General features: G+C 51.8%; 1 protein-coding gene across 2 annotated transcripts in view; it reads left to right on the top strand.

Moving 5' to 3' along the window:
• The window catches only part of SULF2 (sulfatase 2), a 77827-nt gene extending 54453 nt beyond the window's left edge, over nucleotides 1–23374 (top strand). The window contains exons 5-20 of one of the 2 annotated variants that reach the window (XM_005862187.2): nucleotides 1214–1364; nucleotides 2598–2773; nucleotides 5137–5265; nucleotides 6506–6562; nucleotides 7015–7141; nucleotides 7969–8164; nucleotides 14055–14274; nucleotides 14371–14467; nucleotides 14722–14816; nucleotides 15784–15843; nucleotides 16253–16422; nucleotides 16665–16807; nucleotides 17777–17900; nucleotides 18513–18546; nucleotides 18769–18822; nucleotides 19766–23374. In XM_005862187.2, the coding sequence (XP_005862249.1) occupies nucleotides 1214–1364; nucleotides 2598–2773; nucleotides 5137–5265; nucleotides 6506–6562; nucleotides 7015–7141; nucleotides 7969–8164; nucleotides 14055–14274; nucleotides 14371–14467; nucleotides 14722–14816; nucleotides 15784–15843; nucleotides 16253–16422; nucleotides 16665–16807; nucleotides 17777–17900; nucleotides 18513–18546; nucleotides 18769–18822; nucleotides 19766–19796 (1864 nt within the window). In that variant the 3' untranslated portion in view covers nucleotides 19797–23374. The remainder of the gene's footprint in view (nucleotides 1–1213; nucleotides 1365–2597; nucleotides 2774–5136; nucleotides 5266–6505; nucleotides 6563–7014; nucleotides 7142–7968; nucleotides 8165–14054; nucleotides 14275–14370; nucleotides 14468–14721; nucleotides 14817–15783; nucleotides 15844–16252; nucleotides 16423–16664; nucleotides 16808–17776; nucleotides 17901–18512; nucleotides 18547–18768; nucleotides 18823–19765) is intronic. The other variant, XM_005862189.2, reaches the window with a different exon arrangement.
• The last annotated feature ends 1019 nt before the right edge of the window (nucleotides 23375–24393 follow it).

The following is a 24393-nucleotide window of genomic DNA, read 5'->3' as shown; positions in this document are numbered from 1 at the left end:
ATTTGTTGATGATAGCCATTCTGACAGGTGTGAGATGGTACCTCATTGTCGTTTTGATTTGCATCTCTCAGATGATTAGTGACTTTGAGCATGTTTTCATATGTCTCTCGGCCTTCTCTATGTCCTCTTTCAAAAAGTGTCTATTTAGGTCCGTTGCCCATTTTTTGATTGGGTTGTTTATCTTCCTTTGGTTAAGTTGTATGAGTTCCCTGTAAATGTTGGAGATTAAACCCTTATCGGTGATAACATTGGCAAATATGTTCTCCCAGTGGGAATTGCTTGGCTGAAGTTTTGCTCAAACGTGAGTGTCCACAGTCAGGCCTGGGGCAGGGGGCAGCGGGAAGTGGGGGAGCGGGTAGGGTTTCTGATAACAGCTCGTTGGCCCACCTGACCCGCTCCTGGAGCTCTGCCTCTGGCCAGGTAGTCCCCTCCCTGGGCCTCCTCATCCTCAAAAAAGGGAAGCTGATCCCACCACCCAGTCCACCAGCAGGACCCAGACTCCTCTGACCCTCGGTTCCTCTTGTAAATGGGAGAGCTGACCAAAGGGAGGAATAGCAGTGACACTGAGTCACAGTGTGGTTGTCCCAAACGCACATGTTCAGGCACCATCCTCACAGCGCTGGCCACGCGGGCATGGCTGTTATTTACCTAATTTTGTAATCAGCTTCCCTTTTTTGAACCAAAATCTATTGCAAAAGGAAATCCGGTCGTCGCGCCTTAACCGTGATAGCTGTCGCTTGCCGTCTACCCGAGGTAACTGGAAAGTGAATGCTGTCCTGGTGGATTAGAATTGGGTGCTGTGCCTGCTGGAGGCTCCGCACGGAGCCTCTCTCCTGCTTTGAAAAGGGAAAGGGGCAGGTTCCAGACGGGTGTTCAAGGAAGATGGACACCAGACCGACCCTTGGCTTTGATGTCCGTCCAGGTGCGCTGACAGCCAGCGTGGGAGGGACTTTCTGAGTCTGTGGCTCCACACTGTTTGATGCTACGCCTCCTGAGGTCTTCCCCCGTGGCGCCCCACAGAGGAGAAAGGCCGACCTAACATTTAGCAGAGTCCCTGACACCAGTGTCCACTTCCCCCAGATGCGGGGGTGTTCCGTGCTGGGCTGCAGACAGCTCAGGGCAGGCGCTCGCTCATGGCCTGGGTGGGTTGGGGGCCGGCCCAGCACCCCCCTCCAGTCCCCACCTGACCACTGCGTGTGTGTCTGCCCGCCAGCACGCCAAGCTACAACTACGCGCCCAACCCCGACAAGCACTGGATCATGCGTTACACGGGGCCCATGAAGCCCATCCACATGGAATTCACCAACATGCTCCAGCGGAAGCGCCTGCAGACCCTCATGTCCGTGGACGACTCCATGGAGACGGTAGGCCGCCACCCCCCGCACCCCCTTCCTGCTGACCCTCCCTGCCCTGCACCGTCCCGAGGGTCACCCGCTGGAGAGGAATGGGAAACGAGGCAGAACCCAGGCACCGCCCCAGGCCTGGGCGAGCGGCTGAGAACGTCCTTTCTGCCCTGGCTCCGTTCTGTTTAGCATGTGGCATGTGGGGCTAGTGCCATTTTCTTAACAGCTTTATTGAGGTACAGTTCACATACCATGCAACTCACCCCGTTAAAGCGTGCAGGTCGGTGGTTTTAACATATTTGCAAACTTGTATGGTCAGGACCACAGTCAACTTGAGGACATTTTCATCACCCCAGAAAGAAACCCCGCCGCCCTTAGCCACCCCCTCTAGCACCCCCTCACCCTTCATCCCTGGCAGCCAGCAGTCCGCTCTGTATCTGGATTTGCCTCTTCCAGACATTTCACGTGAATGGGTTCACACAGTATTTGCTCTCCTGTGACTGGCATGAGGTTTCAGTGTTCAGCCACATGGTGGCGCTATCAGAACTTCATTCCTCTTTACTGCTGAGTAATATCCCACGGTGTGGATATAGGGCACATACTCGAGTTATCCCCGACTATTTAAATTTACGTACAACACACACAATTTAAAATTCAGTCCCTCAGTCACACCAGCCACATGTCAGGTGCCCGACAGCCACCTGTGGCTGGTGGACAGGACAGAAATTAACATTGCGGCGTCACAGAAGGCACTGCTGGACACACGGTGGTGAATCGCAGGCTCCTGCCATGGCCACGTCCAACCCATTCATTCATTCGTTCATTCGTTCGTTCATCAGCATTTGTGAGCAACAAAAGTCGGCGGCGTCACAGAAGGCACTGCTGGACACACGGTGGTGGATCGCAGGCTCCTGCCACAGCCACATCCAACCCATTCATTCATTCGTTCATTCGTTCATCCGCATTTGTGAGCAACAGAAGTCACTGCTCTGATGGAGCTTACATTCTCACGCAGGGGCACACAACCCACAAATAAGTGGGAGAGAGAGAAGGCGAGGAGCCCTGTGAAGAAAAGTAAGGGACCGAGAGTGACCAGCAGTGGGGAGGCTGCAGCTATAACTGGCCCAGCCTCGGGCTGCTGGGCGGTGACGGCTGAGCGAGGCCCTGAAGCAGGGGAGGCAAGGGCCTGGGGCCTAAGACCCCGCAGCCCGGGGACGGTGGTCGGGGTCCCTCACCTGCTCGCCTGTGTCTCAGATCTACAACATGCTGGTGGAGACGGGCGAGCTGGACAACACCTACCTCGTGTACACCGCCGACCACGGCTACCACATCGGCCAGTTCGGCCTGGTGAAGGGGAAGTCCATGCCGTACGAGTTTGACATCAGGGTCCCGTTCTACGTGCGAGGCCCCAACGTGGAGGCCGGCTCGCTGTAAGTGCCCCCACCCCTGCCCCCGCTGCTCCAAAGTCCCAGGGAGACCTCGAGGTTCCGCTGACACCCAGACAGACGGGAGGCCGGCATTCAGCCGTGCAGCCCGACCACGCCCCGGTGGCTCCCGTTGGGCAGGTGAGCCTCGGTGCCAAGTGAAACAACGGTCGTGTCACTTAGGGTGGATTTTGACGCATTGTATACGCCTGTTAGGGAAGGAGGGGCCAGGAGCCGTTAGCACCTGTGAAAACAGAATGTTTGTGGCGGGCAGTGTGCCAGGGAAGCGGAGAGCTGGCCCCTGTGCCACCAGCGGTGGGAATGCCGCCTTGATTTCTGTCTGGCTGGGAGCCCCTGGGGCTGATGGATGTCGGGAGGGATCCTGCGGCCGGGGTGAAGGGATGGGGGTGTCGTATGATCGGCTGAGCAGCTCAGGCCGCAGCGCAGAGGTAAACTGGCTCCCCTGCCATCCTTCCTCGGGGACCACGTGGCCCTCGGCCAGCCTTCTCCGTGGGTTAGCCTTTGGGATGCCATGTCTGCCAGCCAGAAAGGCCACGTCGGGGGCAGGAGAGGTGGGAGGCCGGGAATCTCAGCAGCAGCCTCCCCGGATCCACGGGCACCTCAGGGACACCAACTGAGTGGCTCTTTGAGATGCAGATGAGTTGCCATTAAGTCACTTACTTGGTCCGACTTCCACCGGAGCCCGGAGCCGGACAGGACCCACGGCACCGACCGGGCTCGCTGCGGAATCCTCCTGGAAGGTGCGGCCTTGCCCGGCAGGGACTGAGACGTCCCGCCGCTGTGGACGCCTGGGGGCCGTTTCCGGAGGCAGGCCAGCCTCATCCCTCTTCCTCTGCCGACCGCACCACATCCCTCCCCGTCCTTGGTCTCAGGGTCCCCACCTGTCATCGGAGCTATAATAGTAGCTGTGTTTCTGTAGCGCTCATTCCTCGGGCCCAGGGCTAAGCACTTACACCCCTGTGTTCCTTTGAGCATAACAGCAACCCTGTGAGGTAGAGGCTGTTCTCACCCCTTTTATACCTCAGGAAACTGAGGCCCCGCGGTTGCATTGCCCGGGGTCACGTGCTCCTGTCTGCCACTCCATGCTCCCTCAGAAACCCTGCGCCACCCTGTGAATAGGAAGAATGAGGCCTGCCAGGGCTCTGTAGGCACTGGCATTACGGGTTTGGTTGGCCTCCGAGTCTGTGATCCGGTTCACGGGACCCCAAACCACAACCCCACGCAGACAAAACAGAGAGTGGACCAATGTCAGGTTTGGGGCTGAAGACACTCGGAGTATCTGTCAGCCTGGGCTCCTTTGGTTGCAAGCAGAAGTGACCATCAAACCGGACAAGGCTAAATAAGATGAAGGGATGCAGTGACTAAAGTAACCGGGAAGTCCAAGGCCAGCTCTGGCTTCAGGCACGGCTGGATCCAGCAGCCCCACAGTCCCCGCAGGCAGCTCTCGTTTTCCATCTGTCGGCCCTATTTTATGTGAATTGGCTTCATTCTCGGGTGCGTTCTGTGGTGGCAGAGTCACCGTGACTGTCAGCCATCTGGCGACAAAACCCAACAGTGGTCTGAACAGAAGCCGGAGGATGGCAATCACTGGCCTGTCACGTGCCCCACGTCCTCGCTCACAGGTTGTGCAAGTGCAGGCGGCGGACGTGAACTCACACAGCCTTCCCCCCAGACTGTTCCCCAAGTGTCCTTGCTGGGGGCGGCTCCATGGCAGCTTGCTCCTGCAGTGAGAGATGAGGGAGACGCACTAGCAGGACAGTCTCGTAGCGGGTAACGTGAGCATGGAATGACACCAGCCGCCCTTGCTGTATTCTATTGGCTTGGCCACAAAGGTGTGAACACCAGGGGTGGGCGTCACCGGGCCACATAGTCTGTCACAGGGTTTTTCTGGAACTAAAGGGAGAGAGGGAAAGTGCTGTGCTGGTATCTGGAGAAAGAACATTCTGGCCAGAGCAAAGGCCCTGAGGCCAGACTGTGCCTGGCTGTCAGGGGCAGCACTGGGGCCGGTGTTGCCCTCAGAGGTTCAGAGAAGGGTCCAGGGGAAGGCCCTGGGTTTGGGGTAGCTCTTAAGGGTGGGTGCCTTTTGTTCGGATATTGGGAACAGAGAAGGCATTCCTGGCTGAAGAGACAGCCAGGTGTGGCCTGTGAATCCAGCCCCTGTGTGTGTCTGGGGCACAGAGGTAAGGGGGTTGCGGGGGGAGGGTTCAGGTGAATTGGGCCACAGAGGGGATCACTAAGGGCTGAGATTCAGGGAGTGGCACGGTCCCAGCTTCCTACCTGCAGGGCCCCAGTCCCTGGCCACCTCCAGCCGCCCCTCTCCTGAGTGATGGTCTCCCTGCCTCCCCAAGGAACCCCCACATCGTCCTCAACATCGACCTGGCCCCCACCATCCTGGACATCGCAGGGCTGGACATCCCCTCGGATATGGATGGGAAATCCATCCTGAAGCTGCTGGACACGGAGAGGCCCATGAACCGGTGAGGAGGGGAAAGGGGCGCTGGTCTCCCCCAAACCCCTGCGTAAACTTGTGGCCAAACCGTGTGGGTCTGGTGGGGGGACCTCTCCACGAGTCAGGAGCTGGGGTTCCAGGGTTCCCCACCCCGACCACTTCCCCGCCTGGGAGAGAAGGATGCCCCCTCTGAGATTCCGGCTTCCCATCTGGAATATGGCCAGGGCGACCAGTTGCAGACCCTAAATTTGTGTTCAACTTGAAACAGCAGGAATGAACACTCATGCAGCACTTCCTGTGGCCAGGCCGTGTGCTGAGCACTTGGCATGGGATTTCGTCATTTTGACCTTTATGACCCAGTGAGGTGGGCTTTATGCTGATGCCCTTTGACCAATTTGGAAATTGAATGCCAGAGAGGTTATGACTTGTCGGAGGTCTCTGGGCGGGTCTGGCTCCGGCTCCAGCTTTCAGACTCCAGACTAGAGGCTGCACTCCCAGTCGCCATGCTCTGTGCCGTTGGTGCAGATGGCGGGACGGCAATGTTCCTTGGTGTCCGGAGGCGGGGAAGGGAACAGGGATGGGGAGCAAAACTTAGGCACCTGGGAAGGTGAGTTGAGCCTGGTGGGGACAGGAAAGCAGGGGGACATAGCCACTGCTGTGGCGGCAGCGACACCTGGTGGCCAAAACTGTAACGTCCACTGGGCTCATGGCCCCAGGGAGCCGCCTATGGCGAGCTGGACGAACACTGCCCGTCCACACTGACCGCCCTGCAGGGGACCCCCTCTGCTGAGCCTTCCCTCCGACCGGGAGGCTTATAAGCTGCATGGGTGTGGACTGGGCAGGTGGGAGGAGCAGGGTACCTGGGAGTCAGTGCAGGATGGAAGCTGCCGCAGCCTGAGCCCGTCTGGGAAATGGAAACGAGAGTGACCCACCATCAAGTGCAGTTAAATTCCCCAAATCCAGCTACAGAGGGTCCAGGAGGGAATCCTTCAAAACACAATGCGAGTCCCCCCAAGTCAGGCAGCCTCGCCACCCGGTGCTGCCTAAGGGAGTTGCACACACGTGACTGAGTGTAACTTCCGCCCGGGAGGGTGGGGCATCAAAGCCTTTCCCGTCCCTGCTCATCCCGTCTTCCCCTGGGACCCCAGGGTCTGTGCTGGCTGGGAACCAAGGCGGCTCTGGGCACCGATCCTGCTCCTGGGAGAAGGGGGCGGGGATATGTGAGGCCCCCACATTGATGAGAAGTTGGAGGTGTGCTTTTCCCCCAGGTTTCACTTGAAAAAGAAGATGAGGGTCTGGCGGGACTCCTTCCTGGTAGAGAGAGGGTGAGTGCTGGGTCCTGAGGAACCACCCAGGTCCCCCCACATCCCAGGCAGCTTCTGGCAGCCCCCTGCACCCATGGTGGCACCCATGGTGTGAAAGTTCTCACTGTTGCGGGGGGGGGGCTGTTGTTATCATACCTTCCCACGGTGCCTGGCACTCGTGTCCGTGGCCTCAGCCACGAAAGCGCATCTGCTGTTCCTGTGGTTGGCGCAGCTTTTGCATCTGGAGGCCACGTTTGGTGCTGCCTGCACAGTGTCCGTTTATTGCCAGCGCATGCACTTGGGGAGGTTTCTTACAGAAACCCCCACTTCTTAAGTCCCTTAACGATCGGGAGAGTAGCCAGGCTGGACCTGCACGCTCCAGCCTGGACCAGGCTGGCGCCACACTTGTCGGCAGGCCACACGCTCCTCCAGAGCCGGGAGGCCAGCCCTGGGTCCCGTTCTCTGCCCCACAGCAAGCTGCTCCACAAGAGGGACAGTGACAAGGCGGACGCCCAGGAGAACTTCCTGCCCAAGTACCAGCGCGTGAAAGACCTGTGCCAGCGGGCCGAGTACCAGACCGCGTGCGAGCAGCTGGGACAGGTGAGGCGGCGGGGCTCAGCCCTGGGGCTGGGACAGGTGCCCCTGCATCCTTCCTTCCCTCCCAATGGCTGCCCCTCTAAACGTGACCCAGGCCTGCTCCTCAGGCACTGTTCTAGGCACCGTGGCAACAACCTCGAATGCCATCCACAGAAAGGGCGCCCTCCTGCAGCTGGCGTTCTGGGGAGAGCTCGGCCTTGGGTTAATGCCAAGAGCCCACAAGTGGTTCTGAGCTACGAGGAACAGCCAATGAGGCCAGGGAGCCTTTGCCCCCCCCCCCCCATTGTTGTCAAATCCTATGCCCCAGGTTAAACGTCAGGCGAACCCGGGCGGGGGAGGGGCATGCATCTGCAATTCAGAACAGATCATTAGAGCACGGCTTAGCTGCACAGAGAAGAGACCCGAGGTGGGGTGCGGGCCCAGACCAGCTGGGGAAGCCCCCGTCTATGGCCCCTGGGCCTGTAGCTCTAGGGCCTCCAGGATCCCTGTCCAGATGTCCACCCACTGGGAGTGCAGTCCTAATCCTGCTGGGCCAGCCGCCCCCTCAGTGCTGTGGCCTCGCCAAGCTCAGCTGCGCCTTCTAGGAACGCCCTTCCATGCATGTGCGTCCTGCGACGGGCTCACAGCCACAGCCATGCAGTGCCCCCTCGGTGCCATTTCTGTACTTCTGTAGTCAACACGTGTCTGTCCTAGAGTAGTTCCAGGAACGCAGCCCTTGGGAGCCCATGTCCCTACAAGGGCAGGGAGGGGAGTTCTCAGGGGGGTGGGTGAGGGCAAGGGGGCAGAGTGGACGGCTGGCTCGGAGCCTGAGGCCTCGCTGTGACTTGCAGAAGTGGCAGTGTGTGGAGGACGCCACAGGGACGCTGAAGCTGCACAAGTGTAAGGGCCCAGCGCGGCCCGGTGGCAGAGCCCTGTCCAACCTGGTGCCCAAGTACTATGGGCAGGGCGGCGAGGCCTGCACCTGCGACAGTGGCGGGGACGACCAGCTCAGCCTGGCCGGACGCCGGAAAAAGTTCTTCAAGAAGAGTGAGTGTGGGCAGTTCGGGACCGAGGGGAGGGATTGCGTAGCCCCATTCGCTCATTGAAATAATTCCACGGGCACTCACAAGAGCCAGGGGGCTGGGGACACAGCCAAGCCCCCGAGGATCCTCTGGCCCCGTGGGGAAGGGCAGGAATAGAGAGAGAACGGGAGAGCTGAGTGCTGTGAAGATGGGATGTAGAGGGAGGAGGGGCGGTGGATGCCAGGGGCCCATCACGTCATAGCGCAGGTTCTCAGACAGAAGGAGCCAAGATCAGGTTTGTGTTTTCAAGGACCGTCTGGGCTGGGAGGGGCGGCAGCGGCAGCAGGGGACCTGTCTGAGCCTGGCCACAGGGAGGAGGGGGTGGACTCTGGAAGGGACTTAGAAGCTCATTAGGGCAGGCTGACGGGCCGGTCCTCGCTGCTCATGGAGTCCGTGTTTGCAAGTTCGCCAACCCCCTAAGCCTTATTTGTGGCCCCTAAGTCACTACTTGAGATGCTGTCAGGTCATTTGCGGGCACGTGCAGACGCAAAAACTCCAAGTCTCCCGGGTGCACGCTCCCAGGGGAGGCCGAACGAAGAGGTGCTGTCCGTCTCAGCTTCATACTCTACACAGGACCTGTTAACGTCTAGTTGGTGTTATGCTTTTCACGCCTGGGTATTTTCCCTGTGATCTCACTGTTTAACACTGCCCCCAGCAGTGCCGAGGTGCTGGCGTGTTCCTGAGTGCAGGGAGGCTGTGACACGCCTTATGGAGAAAGTGCGTGGGGCAGACAAGCTTGAGTTGTAGCTCTGGTGGCCATGAGCTCAATGTTAACGAATCAACAGCACATCCTATATAATAAAAGGCTAATATGCAAATAGACCTAACGTTGGAACGACTGGTCGCTATGACACACACTGACCACCAGGGGGCATACAACACAGGAACTGCCCCTTGGTGGTCAGTGCGCTCCCACAGGGGGAGCACCACTCAGCCACAAGCCGGGCTGATGGCTGGTAAGCGCAGCAGTAGTGGCGGGAGCCTCTCCAGCCTCCGTGGCAGCGCTGAGGATGTCTGACTGCAGCTTGGGGCCATTCCCTGCAGTCGGATAGCCCCCGAGGGCTCCCAGACTGCTAAAGGGCGCAGGCCGGGCTGAGGGACCCCCCCCCCATCCCCAGTGCACGAATGTCGTGCACCGGGCCTCTAGTATTTTATTAAATAAGGTGTCATTAGCCCTGGCTGGTTTTTCTCAGTGGTTAGAGCATCGGCCCATGGACCGAAGGTTCACAGGTTCAATTCCCAGTCAAGGGCTTGTACCTCAGTTGCAGGTTCAATCCCTGACCCTGGGTCGGGGTGCAAGTGGAAGGCAACCAATGGATGTCTGTCTGTCTTCCCTTCTCCTCTCTCTCTTCCACTCTCTAAAAAATCAATGGAAAAAATATCCTCAAGTGAGGATTAAAATAATAATGTTATGTGAGCAGAGGTTCCCAGGAATCCAGCCCCGCATTGCCCCTGGAAGCAGGGTTTACTGCCTGCTAGTTCTGTGTTCTTGGTGGCTTTACAGAACATAGTTACTGCAGATGACAATGGGCTGTTTTGGAGTGGGGAAAGGCACCTCACCCAGCAGGGGCTGGCGGACAGGCAGTTAGAGAGCCAGCGCGGGGGGAGCAGACGTCCTCTGGACATGGCTGGAAGACTCAGCTGTCACCCGAGCTGGTCACGGCCCCCCACCGAGCTCAGCTGCCAGGGGAAGAGTGACGTCTGCCTGTCGTCCACATGGGAGTGCGCCTGTGCTTTCAAAGTGCCCAGCCGCTCCATGCCTGCAGCGGGTGCTGAAGAATGTGCCGGTTCTGTTGTGTGTATCCTCCAGAGAGCCTTGTAAAGCAGGTTCCCTCGCAAGAACACAGCTCATGGCCCGTGGTGGCCGCCCCTTGGCTCAGGATTCACCCGAGCCATTAGATTCCAGAGCCTAAGGCAGGGGTCCTCAAACTGCGGCCCGCCGAAAACATTTATCCGGCCCGCCGGGTGTTTTTGCCGCCGCTGCCTGTCCTGCTTAGCAGCCGACTCGTCTCAGGCCCGCAGTGCGCATGTGTGGAATGTCTGAGGGACAGTGAACTGGCCCCCTGTTTAAAAAGTTTGAGGACCTCTGTTTTAGATGCGATAAGGGTTCCCAGGACGCCTTGAAGGGAGGGCAGCTCAGGGGCCCTGGAAACAGACGGGAGGGTGACATGGAGAGTGAGTGGCATGGCTTCAGTCCAGGGAAAGGTTGACATGGGCTGGCCAACCTCTTCTGTGAAGGGCCAGAGAGTAAATATTTGAGGCTTTGCAGGCTAAACGGTCTCAGCCTCAAATACCCAAATCTGTCACTGTCCAAGCAAACGCCCTGGGACCAGATGAGTGGCTTATTTAAGCATCAGGCAGAAGGCCAGATAGTTGGAGGACCCCTGGGCTTGTGGCTGGAGGTGGAGGGTGGGAACATACAAGGCAGCTGGCTCTGGGCAAGCAAGACAAAGGCAGAGAGAACCCGGGGGTGTAGTGCATGGCCCCAGGCAGGTGACCTGTTCCCACAGGGAGGTCCGCTCAGTACCTGTGCACCAGGGGCCCGGCCCGCGGCTTCAGGGAGACTGAACTCAGGAGGGGAAAGCCAGGGAGAAAGCTGCCCAGGCCCAGCAAAGGCCCCAGGCTTTCCTGAAGAGGCAGTGCCTCTCCTGAACTTGGGCCCTAGATCCTTTGATTCACGGAGTTTGAAAAATGAAAGGTGCCAACATCTGTCCCCAGAGAGGGGGCAGCAAGACCAGATCTGGAAGCCTGGGGCCACTTGGGAGCAGGAATCCCCTCCTCCCTTCCGCCAGCCTCCACCCAGTCCTCGGGCTTTGGGCGCCACCTGGTGGTCATATGGAGCCAAACAGAAACCTGAGCTGTGACTGGCTCCAGGCCCTTCTCTAAAAAACAATGGCCAGCCCTGCCTGGTTTGGCTCAGTGGATACAGCCTCGGCCTGTGGACTGAAGGGTCCCAGGTTCGATTCCAGTCAAGGGCATGTACCTTGGTTGCGGGCACATCCCCAGTAGGGGTTGTGCAGGAGGCAGCTAAATCGATGTTTCTAACTATCTCTCTTCCTCTCCCTTCCTCTCTGTAAAAAATCAATAAAATATATTTTTAAAAAAACAATGGCCATCTAGGGCAGCAGGGGTTTCGGACTTCGTGATGTGCAGTTTTAAAGCAGAAAGGAGTGGTGGGGGCCAGGGCCAAATTGAGAACATACTGCCACGTCTACAGGGGCAGCATGTCAGCTCCTGCCAGGGGCGGCCTGTGGACCAGGCAGGCAAGCCCATCCGGTTCTCTTCAGAGGCTGGGAATCTGCACTCCTCCGTGACCACCACCCCCTTTTTCTTAGTGTTAGCGATGTGACGCTACAGATCTGAGCTCTGACGTTAGCCTGAATGCCCTCGGTGTTCAGCAGCTTAGAGCTTAGAAAAAGCACCTTCCAGTCCCAGCTCACGGCCCACCCGGTAGGAGCAGCATCTGGCTCTCAGCTGGGAAAACTGGGACTCAGGGAAGCTAAGTGCCCTCCCCAAGCCGCTCCCTTTTCCATCCGGAAGACTGTGCAGCCTGGCTTTTGTTTTTCCAATTCAAATCCATGGGTTTTGTTTTTTGTGTTTCATTGCGCTATAACTGACAAAGAACATTAGTTTCAGGCTTACAACATACTGATTTGATATTTGTATATATTGCAAAATGTTCACCAAGTAAGTCCATTCACAAATACGCAACACAGTGTTATTAACTTTAGCCACCATACAGTACATCCCCAAGACTTTATAGCTGGAAGTTTGTACCCGTTGACCGACCCCCTTCACCCCCCAACCTCTGACAACCACCAGTCTGTTCTCTGTTATCTATGAGCTTGAGTTTTTGGTTTTGTGGTGGCTTTAGAATTCACCTATAAGAGCATATGGTATATCTTTATCTGACTTACTGAGTATAATGCCCTCAAGGCCCATCATATTGTAAATGGCAAGATCTACTTTTTTACGTTCCCCACTGTACATATGTATCTACCGATAGACACCTAGGTTGCTTCCATACTTGGGCTATTATAAATGATGTTGCAGTGAACATGGCGGTGCATATACCTTTTCAAGTTAGCGTTCTCATTTTCTTTGGATAAATATTGAGACGTGGAGTTGCTGGGTTAACTGGTAGTTCTATTTAATTTTTTGAGGAACCTCCATACTATTTTCCATAGTGGCTGCACCAGTTTACATTCCCACCAATCATGCATGAGGGCTCCCTTTTCTCCACATCCTCACCAACACTTATTTGACTGTTTAATAACAGCCATTCTAACAGGTATGAGGTGATGTTTCATTGTGGTTTTGATTTGCATTTCCCTGATGGGCAGTGATGCTGAGCACATTTTCATGTGTCTGTTTGGCCATCTGTATGCCTTCTTCAGAAAAATGTCTATTCAGGTCCTCTGCCTATTTTTAAATCAGGTTGTCCTTTTACTCTTGAGTTGTATGAGTCATGTATATATGTGTGTGTGTGTGTGTGTGTATTACAGATACATTTTTAAATTTATTTCAGTGAGGAAGGGAGAAGGAGAGATAGAAACATCAAGGAAGGGAGAGAATCCTTGATCAGCTGCCTCCTGCACGCCCCCTACTGGGGATCGAGCCTGCAACCTAGGCATGTGCCCTTGACCAGAATCAAACCCAGGACCCTTGAGTCCACAAGCTGACGCTCTACCCACTGAACCAAACCAGCTAGGGCTGTATAAGTCTTCATACATTTTTTGATATTAACCCCTTATCAGATAATTTTTATTATAAATGGATGTTGGATTTTGTCAAATGCTTTTTCTGTATCTACTGAGATCATATGATTGTTAGCCTTCATTTTGTTAATGTGGTGTATCACATTGATTTGCTGGTATTAAACCATCCTTGCATCCCTAGAAAAATCCCATTGATCATAGTGTGTGATTATTTAATGTATTGTTGAATTCAGTCTGCTAATATTTTGTTGAGTATTCTTGCATTGTGTTCATCAGGGATACTGCCCTGTAACTTTGTGTGTGGCGCCATTTGGTTTGAGCATCAGAATAATGTTGGCCTCGTAAAGTGAGTCTGTAGTGTTCCCTCTTCTACTTTTTGGACAGGTTTGTTCTTACTTCTTTTGAATGTTTGGTGGAATTCACCAGTGAAGCTGTCTGGTCCTGGACTTCTGTTCCTTGGGAGGTTTCTGATTACTGGTTCAATCTCCTATATGTTTTTATATCCACTTTACTTCTTTTTTAATTGAGGTGAAGTTCACAGGATATAAAATTTATCATTTTTTACAATTGTAAAGTATACAATTCAGAAGCATTTAATGCACTCACAATGTAGTGCAACCACCGCCTCTAGTTCTGACACATTCCCACTGCCCCAAAAGGAAACCCTAACCCTCTCCCCCATCCCAGGGCAACCACTAATCTGCTGTGTTTCGGTCTTTACCTATTCTGTGTATAGACTCATACAGTATGTGACCATTTGTGTCTGGGTCCTTCCACACAGCATAGTGTTTTGGACATTCCATCTGCATGTATTATCGCTTCATCCCTTTATGGCCAAATACTCCATGGTATGGATGCACCAGTTTGTCCAGTCATAGCTCTTTCTTGAGATTACCTTATGCCAATTCCTTCTTAGCTCTAGGACTTCCGTTTCCCCAGTTAACTCGCCTTGAGTCCTTCCCACTGGGGTCCAAGTCCTGCTTCCTGGGTGGCAGGTTTCCTGAGCCTGCAAGTCTCAGGCAACACGGAGCCTCTTGATTGGGTACTGTGGCACCACCCAGATCAAGGGTCTGCTGCCCAGGGCGCCCTGCCAGCCTTCCAGGCCCTCCTGACCTACCTACCCTCTGATGCCCACAGAGTACAAGGCCAGCTATACCCGTAATCGCTCCATTCGCTCAGTGGCCATCGAGGTGGACGGCCAGGTGCACCATGTAAGTCTGGATGAGGCATCCCAGCCCCGCAACCTTACCAAGCGGCACTGGCCAGAGGACCAAGATGACAAGGACGGCGGGGACTTCAGTGGCACTGGAGGCCTTCCGGACTCTTCAGTCCCCAACCCCATTAAAGTCACACATCGGTGAGAGTCCAGGCAGAGGTTGGGGGTAAAAGGGACAGGCTGGGCCCTCCTCACCCCCTCAAGGCCACACATCACGTGATCCCTTCTCTCGAGCAGGTGCTACATCCTAGAGAATGACACGGTGCAGTGTGACCTGGACCTGTACAAGTCCCTGCAGGCCTGGAAAGACCACAAGCTGCACATCGACCATGAGGTGACCCTGGTCTGGGCAGGGAGCAGTTCTCACCACACTGGGGGTGGGGGGGAGGGGGTGAACCCAGGCCCAGGGGAGAGAGGTCCCCACAGAACATGGGAAAATTACTCCGTTTCTTTGCTGTGAGTCTGGTAACTTCAGGTGGAGCCAGGGAGCCCCCTCTGCACCCACAAATGTGGGCAGTGGCCAAGGGCCACCCCTTCTCACCCAGCAACACCCCCCCGCCGAGTTTCACAGCCTCCTCTCTCACTCAGATCGAAACCCTGCAGAACAAAATTAAGAACCTGAGGGAAGTCCGAGGTCACCTGAAGAAAAAGCGGCCAGAAGAATGTGACTGTCACAAAATCAGGTGAGGAGGCAGCAAAGGGCCCCCAGGAAGGTCCCTAGCCGTCATGTAGGACCACTCCTGGGAACACAGCATCCCTCTGTGACTCCTTTCATTACTTTTACCGCCTTAAGGCCCAGGGGAGAGACACCAAGGCTGCCCTTCCTGTCTGCTCCCTCAGGGTAAAGACAATCAGTCATTCACATCCCCACTGTCAGCCACTGGCACATACCCTGCACCCCTCCCCCGCCCTAGCCAGCCAGCCGTCCAGACTCATGCACTGCGGACAGGCAGGCTGCTGCTAGGGAAGCTGGCTCCCAGGAGGGAGAGGGCCTCTGTGGATTGCTCCTCAGGAATCCCATGTGGCTGGAGGTCCCATTACCAGCCCAGGGTACCCTTGGCCCAAGGGTCTGCACTCCAAGAGCAGCACTGTCCAAGATAACTTCTGTGATGATGGAAATGCTTGTATCTGCTGGCCAGTATGGGGGCCACCAACCACGTGTAAGCACTTAAAATGTGACAGTGTAACTGAGGAACTGAATTTATAGTTTTGTTTAAACTGAAATAGCTACATGTGGCTACTGTACCAGACAGCCCAACTGTAGCATCTCGGCTACAGTCCCACAAAGGGGTTGTAAAACATGGGTGCCCCCAGGGCTGGCCGCGTCCTGACCAAGCCTGAGGTGGGCGGGGGGTGGGGACAACCACCTGGTGATGCGGAGGCTGAAGCCACACAAGCCAGGCACAGCTTCCAGCCTAGGCTGACGTACACCTATCCCAAGCTTCTCTGTGTGGCCCAAGCCTCCAGCTAGGGGGTTCCCAGCTCACACTTGCAGGAAGGAGCCAGGCAGGCAGGGAGCTGCCGCACTGGCGAGATACCCTCCTGTCACTGCATCAGAAAGAGGGACCGTCCGGAACCACACTTTGTACCCACCCAGGAGAACTGTTCTGTAAGCAGCTTCTGAAACCTGGGGTTTGGGTTCTGTTCCAGTTACCACACCCAGCACAAAGGCCGTCTCAAGCACAAAGGCTCCAGTCTGCATCCTTTCAGGTAAGGGTGGCTTAAGACCCGGGGGGAGAGAGACAGAGGCTGCCCTTCCTTAGGCTAAAACAAGGAAAAGTAGTCCTGGCCTTTCCCTGGGAAGCTCAGGACTGACTCCCAGATCAACAGAGGTCTCCAGTAACCACCACCCCCCCCACCCCCCCGGTGGCTGGAGTGGTTACTGCAACCCACCATGCAGGTGGGACACAGGCCCAAGAAACTGGTGTGAGCCGGAGTCCCAGCTGCCTCCTAATTCTCTCCACCTCTGTGCTGCCTCGGAACTGTAGTGGGACTTGGGGGTCCCTCTAGGGCTGTGCTCACAGCTCTCTGGCAAGAGGAGCAGAGGTTCAGGGTCAGTGGCCCCTAGGAGGCTCCAAGGTGGGGAGGCCAAGAGAGGTGTGGCCCTATTTGCCCACAGGAAGGGGCTGCAGGAGAAAGACAAGGTGTGGCTGTTGCGGGAGCAGAAGCGCAAGAAGAAACTTCGCAAGCTGCTCAAACGCCTGCAGAACAACGACACGTGCAGCATGCCTGGCCTCACATGCTTCACCCACGACAACCAGCACTGGCAGACCGCGCCTCTCTGGACACGTGAGCAAGCCCGGGGCCGGCCGGCAGGGCAGCTTGGGCCACAGGGGCTTCTCCAGGACCTCAGCTTGGCCCCTTGCCAGACCCTACAGGTCTTTCGGGAACAGGTTCCCTGACAACATCAGGGGTCAGCAAGTGCTCCCAACAGGCCATGGCTCAGGGGGCCGTCCTGGACAGGAATTCCTGCTGGCAGACTGGGTTTCCTCCTGCAGGCACACTCAGGGCACGCTCTCTTCCCTTGGCAGTGGGGCCCTTCTGTGCCTGCACCAGCGCCAACAACAACACGTACTGGTGCATGAGGACAATCAACGAGACCCACAACTTCCTCTTCTGTGAATTTGCAACCGGCTTCCTCGAGTACTTTGATCTCAACACAGACCCCTACCAGGTACAGACAACCCACGCTGGAGAGAGATGCATGGGGTTCAGAGGTGCTGGCATGAGGCCCCCATGCAGAAGCGATAAGTTATCGCTTATCGATAAGAGTCTCTAAGCCAGAAGTGAGTTGTGAAGCCCCGGAGAACTTCAGGGCTCCATCTTCCTGCATCTGCAACCTAGACCTTATTACAGCCTCTTCCCTAGCGAGGTTAACGCGGGCTGTGTGGGAACTTGTGAAGGTTCCTGGACTGTAGGGTCCTCAGGGCCAGGCCAAACCCTGTTGGGTGCCTGCAGGGACAATAGCAAACACTCATGCAGCACTTCCTGTGTGTCAGCTGCTTCCGTATATTAAATCACCTGTGGCCCAAAACACGTAAGACAAAGAGGAGCCACAGAGTCTGGTGAGTGGAACCAGCATGTCTTACCTCAACGGACAGTCACTACTGAGCTCAGCACTACAGCTTCTCAGCAGTGTGGCCTTGGCACCCGCTGGTCTCCAGTGTTCCAAGAGAAGGCTGAAGTCAACTTTTTACATGAAACCTGACTTTTAAATGCCAGCCATTCTATGGTCTGCCAGTCTTTCTCCTTAGGTAGGTCATCCCTGTGTTTACAAAAGGGCTTGGCAGAGCATGTAGGTTACTCAGTCATCGGTAGCTCCCAGACTAGGCAGGGACCCAGGGACTGATGGAAGGCTGCTTAAAGGCACAGTTTCCTAACCAGTGGCTCCAGGAGCTCAGTGTTAAGCACACAGGTGGTTTTACACTCATGAGTTTTTATCCTCATGAAATGAGAGCCTGATGGGGCTAGAGGCAAAAAGGAGTCCTAACTGTTCCAAACTGGCTCCTGCAGAAGCAAAGGTTACCACCCCATAGCACCTGCTACTCCCGACCTGCCTGCAGTCAGTGCCCTGGTTGGGAACAGAGGTGGGGGTGGGGGGCCAGCACTCACCGGGCTGATAACCCACCTTCCTTCCAACCAGCTGATGAATGCAGTGAATACACTGGACAGGGATGTCCTCAATCAGCTACATGTACAGCTCATGGAGCTGAGGAGTTGCAAGGGTTACAAGCAGTGTAACCCCCGGACGCGCAACATGGACCTGGGTGAGTAGACGCCCATCGCGGGGCCCGTAACCCGGCAGGAAGGAGTTTGGGTTCACTCTGACCCGAAAAGTGCACCTAGAATCACCAGGAGTTGATGAATTCTCACCATGGCTAAAAGTCACCTTCCCAACATCCACCAAGTGCTGCTGTCCTCGTCATACGTGCCAGCCGCTGTGCTGATGACCCTGTGACAACCCTCTGAGGTACACCTGGCTGTCCTCACTGTATGGATAAGTAGAGTGACTGGCTGGCTGACTCCAAAGCCCACGCACTTGGTCACACTACCATATCCTCTAGGGGACTTGCCAAGAGCAGCACACGAACCTCCCACCACCTGCCTTTCTCAGGGCCCTTGGCTTTCTGTAGTATAGGTGTTTGTGCCTGTATCTGCCTCCCCCACCATGACCAAGGTCAGTGTTGAAGGAATGCATCAGGAAAGCTCACCTAATCAGCCCACTCTGCCTGCCTAGGGAACACTGTCAACACCATGGGTTTGTGACGAAATGCCTTCAGTGTTTAAAAAAAAAAAAAAGCAGTTATAAAATTCTTCATTGCTTGTTCCATACTTACTCTAAATTCACTGTTTCTATTTTGTTCATTTCTCTTGTTTAGGACTTAAAGATGGAGGAAGCTATGAACAGTACAGGTATTTGGTTTTGTTTCTAAAGCCTCAGAATGGTCCCATGTCGAGGCCCATCCTTTAGTCTAACCTCTGTGACTGCCCTTTCTCTGGTCTGCCAGGGGCCTGGATCGCCCACCAGTAATAGGTGTCACCTAAGAGACCATCTTTTTATTGTTCTTTGGGGGTAACTCTTTCTTTCTTGGTGATGGTTAACACTCATTCTCCTTTTGACACTTGAAAACTTAGGCAGTTTCAGCGTCGAAAGTGGCCAGAAATGAAGAGACCTTCTTCCAAATCGCTGTGAGTTGAGGAACCAGTTTACAAATAGAGACCTGGTTCTGGCTTGCTTCGTTTTGCCAAGGCTATTCTGTGTGCATGCCAATTCTTACATATTACTCTCATTTGTTCCTACAATGAGAGGGGAAACAGTACTGTACGTCTTTCCTGTGAAGTAACATCCTTGAGTACATTTCATGTTTTAGGTTAATATCTTGTCTATATACACTGTTGTTCTCTACAAATAATCTGTGCCTGCTAAACTCAAGGCATTCCTTAGAAGATGAGAAGCACTTAAATATTGTAACTGCCAGACACCTTGAAGGCTGTGGCTGCAGAAGTGTTACCTGGTCCTTATATAACATCAGCTGGGCAGCTTCATTAAATCATTACCAAAATGTCCGTGCTGCACCCTCCAGTGCTAATAGAGGCTGGCAGGGGGCTGAGAGACTGTTGCAACCTCGAAAGGTCACCTCTAGTCTAAAGAGAAAGGCACAAATGCAATGTAATTTAAAATCCTCTGATTCATCAGGGAAATCCAGAAACTCAAATATGTGTGAGAATTTTTTTAACATTGGCAACTAATTTGACATTAAGTTACCATGCAGACAGACAAAACGCCTTGATGAGCTGCCATTTGCAACCTCTGGCCTGTTCATTTCTTTCCTTATGTGCGGAGAAACCTATGCAGCTTTAATAGGGCCAACTAAGCATGTCTCTGGTGCTCCCAGAATTAAGGCACATAATCTTTCTCTCTCATATTCTCCTTGGCCACTATTCTACCCCTATCTTTAAATGCCAACAACTGACAATGTAGATATGAGGTGGTAGCAAGCCTGGTCTGAGGGACCTAGAAATACTCCTTCTCAGCAGCCACATCCTTGAAGCAAAGCTGGCGCAGCTGTAGGACTGAGTAATCATAGCAGCATGACAATCAATACTGAGGCAAGTCTGCTTTATTCCACAGGGGACAACTGTGGGAAGGCTGGGAAGGCTAAGCAGCATGGGATGGACCTCCCAAACAGAGGCATCATCTGACCATCCAGACAATGCAAAACCCTGTGTGATTCCAGGCAGACTATGCTGTTAGCCAGGAGACCTGAGAGACACAGAACTTGCTTTCAGTCAACATGGCAAATTCTGGAAGAGAACTACCACGAGTAGTGCTACTTCAGGAAGTCCATTTTTGCCCTTGCTTTTGCTTTGGATTGTACCTCACCAGCTGCACAAAATGCATTTTCATATCAAAGTCACCACTAACCCTCTCCAAGGCTCACAAGGGAAAAAGAACAAAGAGAGATTTTTTTTTTTAATTTCCCCAAAGGTGAAAAGTCACTGGAATATTTTTTTTAAGTCACAGGGGAAGACCAACCCTATTTTAAATCCTCTTATCTTTTGGTTTGTCACGAAGAACGAACTAAGAGGCAGGACAGAGGCAACGTGCAGATGCTGGACGGTGCACAGTCGGATAGCAAGTCAATAGCACAAAGAAGTGACACTTACCTAGCACTAGAGCCCTGGCTGCCTCTGAAGAAACGGACTTCACTGTAAATATGTGACTATTTACATGTAACCAGTGTGGAACTTAGGGGATCTAAGAAGAAACCCAGTTTTGAAGCGTGGTGGTGTCAATAAACGCTGTGGCCAGTGTGAGAGAAAAGCCCTGCAGTGTGGACAGTTCTGTTCCCAACCAGGTACCATGGCCCCTATTCCTGTGTTCTCTCTCCCAGAACCAATGTTTTCTGAAGTACTGAAAAGAAATGAAGTTGATGTACAATCCCACATTTTAATGAAGTTGTATTTGTAAAGAAATTTTGTAGTCTAAGTAGTGTCATACAATGTTCAGAACTTCAGCCAATGACCAGAAGTCAGTATGAGGTAACCTTTGACATTTTGTAAAAGGCTATTCTTGGGAGTTTTGTTTTGCTTTTTTGTGGGTTTTTTCCCCCTTGAAATCACTCAAGACACCACCAGTCAACAGCTTTTTCAAAGGAGACACCCTGGACTTGAGTGGTTTTTTAAGGGAGAACAGAGGTTACAAATTAACGACTAAAATTTACCGTATTTCAAGGAACTCACAGGTAAGTCTCACATTACACCAGCTTTAGGACCTCATTTTTAAAATGTGTTAAATCAAATGCAAAGCAATTGCTAACCCCTTTCTAACCTGAAGATAGCTGCTAGAAACAGGAGGAACCTCAGCCATCAACTGATCCAACCCATTTCTCATTCAATAGATGATCCCTTATAGCTCACCTTTTGTAAGAACAATTCCATGCTTTTCAAGATTTCTTTTTGGAACGAGTTTGAAGAGTATAATCTCCAGTTTTGCTGTTCTATTGCTGCACACAATAAGCAGCATTTGGTGGGGGGGGGGGGTTATTTTAACCTCACAGATATAGCTACTATTATTTGAAATAAGAGTCCTTAACTTTCTTTTTCACCCCTAATCCAATAAGGATTTTTCTTTAAATAAATAAAGCAAGCTCTTTGGCTTCAATTTTAAATAGAAACCTTTATTTACAATGACACCCAAATGATCCGCAAAACAGTCATAGCTTACCACACAACCATCTCATAAGTTATCCCACGTGGTCTGGAGTCTTTGCAGTTTAAAGGATGGTTTAGATTTCTTTAAAAAACAACATTTAATGTAAACTTGATTGAATTCATTCTCAACACTTTAAGTCAATTCCTGAGAATTTAAATATTGCTCTCAGAATGACATTTCCATCTTCAAAATCCCATACATTGGAAAGAGAAGAAGAGAAAGAAGGAAAAAAGAACACCCTGCTCATTAAACAGTTTGCCTTGGGCTCAACAGCAGCTCCTGCTCCTCTGCATCTCCCACTTGGGAACAAACTCATGGCTTCTGCAAATAAAAAGGGAACTGGACAGGCATATGGGTAACGGGCAATGCATTCTGTTACTTTCCAGCTGCATCTATCTCTGGATCAAAGAACTTTTAGGACAGCAAACCAATGTTCTACAGTACCTCCCCTCTACACCCGCAACTCACCTCGGGGAGTGAATAGGATTAAGCAGTCTTATTGATTGATATTTACACCTTTCCATCAAGATGTACAACTTAGAAAAGTGACATCATAATATGAACATTAACAATCTCTATTTGTTTTTTTAAAGGAAGAAACATGTACCTCCTTTATATCATTTTGATCTTTAAAAATATATTATATATATATATCTTTGGATTCAGCAAAAAAGGTATATTGGAAATATCTCACATTCTAAAAGCTGATGAAAAGATTACTTATACTGTTCACCCAACAAATACCAAGGTTTAAAAAAGTAGGGAGAGGAGAGGTAGGCAGCAGGAGTACAAAGAATTATCCAAAAAAGATAAAAGGGCAATAAAGGTTAAAAACAACAAATTATCTCAAAGATTGCATCTATTAAAAGAAAATCAGAATCTTAAGTTTGCACCAATAAAATGAACAAGTAGAAAATATAAAAACTTATAACTTTTGTTTTTTCATATAAAAAAGGGGTGCTGCCTTCGTTAGCCTGGAGCCAGGACTAAGGAAAAGAATCACAAAACTTTTTGTTCTTTTTTAAAAGTCAAGAAAGGTAAGAGCACCATTCTGTTTCTCCCACGCACACACAACTTAAACAAGAAAGGTTCAGACATACCTCACACAACTGTGTCTAAAAAGACAGACACTTAGTTATGTCTCTGTCTCCGGACAGGAGGATGTGTTATCTGAAAAGTACAGGCCACTATGATGGAAGTTCATGGATTTACAATATTAGATTTATTTTTAACGGGGCAGGAGGGAATGGGGTGTCAGATTCAAATCCATTCTAGTGGTGGTTCTGGAAATACCGATTTCACTTATTCATAAAGAAATTAAATGATCTTACCTTAGAGGCACCTAGAAAGATTAGCTCAATGTGTGTGAAATAAAAATTAACTGGCTCTCAATTATTGCTAGGATGTGACACCAAAGCTAACAGAGACATTTGAAATTCATAGATATTCCAAAAACCCAATTTCATTCAATTATATGAACCTAATAAAGTAAACCAGATACAGGGAATTAAATCTGATTTTTTTTTTTTCTATTCCCAACTGACAAGTGTCAGGGAGTGGTGACAGCAGACAAGGGCAGGGGTAGCAGAAGGAGGGAGTGCAACGGCGCTCAGACTGCAGCTCTGAATCATGCAAAACTGACTTCCCGGGGCCGAGTCCTTACGAAAATTACCAGGACACAACTCTTATTCTCAGGGATGGTGAAAGCATCATGTTAGTGAATGACAGCACAGCTGAGCAGACATCGGAAACCACACATCAAGGATTCCACTCCTGAGAGCTCAATTGGGATTCAGGTCCTAGTAACCAAAACCTAGAGCAATCCTCAAGTGGACAAAAAGACACCAATTTTAAAAAAAAACCCATGAATTGTTATTGTTTTATTTATGGACCACTTTAAATCAAATTGCTTAATATTTTTAAATTCTTGATACCTTTTTTAAAAACGTTTATTTTCCCATGTCTATTCTTTCCCCAAAAATTAACAAAGTGCTTAGTTCTGGTAGAAGAATTTAAAAAAAAAAATGTAAATGCCTACATCTAAACAAATGATCTCTTTAAAAAGCTTTTAGATTAAGAGACTGAAAAGAGCGAGGCATCTAAGGCTGGAGAGAAGGAAAAGCTTTGGATCGCTGTCCTGTCCCCCAGGCCAAAAAATTCAGGGATGTCTCTTCTATTTGTAACCTCACCACGCTGAGCTTACTGAAATCAACTATGTTAAATATTTAGCTTCACAAACTCTGTAAAAATGAGCTGTTGTGACCTACAAAAAAAGTATATACATATTTTACATGATATAATATCTTAAAGGTCATATTTACAAAAGAAAATCTATTCACAGAAAGACTGCGAAATTCTGATTCAGAATGCAGTACCTGGCCTTGGGTTTTCTGCAGTTTATTTTCAAAAAGCGTTATTGCTCTACCATATAGGCAAACGGTGACACCAGTACTTTCAACAACAACAAAATCATAGTTCTTATCCAACAGATTAGACAAAAACCAGGAATGTGATTCACCATTCCTCAAGACCTCAAGAATATTGCATTTATCCACTATTTTTTAAATAAAGTGCACTCGGCGGCACGTTAGCATGTGAAAAGTTGCTACTGCTGCAATTAAATACTGTCATCTCATTTCCCCTTCTACAAGGCCATTTGACATCAAGGAGAATTCCTGGAGGTGAAGTATGACAAAACGTTAGGAGGAAATAAAAAGCCTAACTAAAGCCTAGGACAACCAAGAATAGGGTTGGAGCAACTCAACACTATCATTAAAAGAGAATTCAGAAATGCCAACCCTACGGAACAGAACTACCTGGCAGTGACAAAAACAAATGAAGGCTGGCACGTGCTCTTCCTCCAATACTGCAACTAGAGAAACCAGATGTTCCCATGTCTCCTGATTTCTCCAACGTCCTGTACTGAATAGCCAGGCAGACAGAAGGGCCAAAGGAGTGTTTTGTGATCAATAACACTCCGTTACCTCCAGAACCATCTCCCTAAGAAGCAGAATGCCAAAACTATTTGTTTTGAACACCATGAT

Source organism: Myotis brandtii, unplaced genomic scaffold (genome assembly GCF_000412655.1).
Source record: "Myotis brandtii unplaced genomic scaffold, ASM41265v1 scaffold161, whole genome shotgun sequence".
NCBI lineage: Eukaryota > Metazoa > Chordata > Mammalia > Chiroptera > Vespertilionidae > Myotis > Myotis brandtii.
Note: the sequence above shows the minus strand (reverse complement) of the source record. Positions and strands in the feature narration are given on the sequence as shown.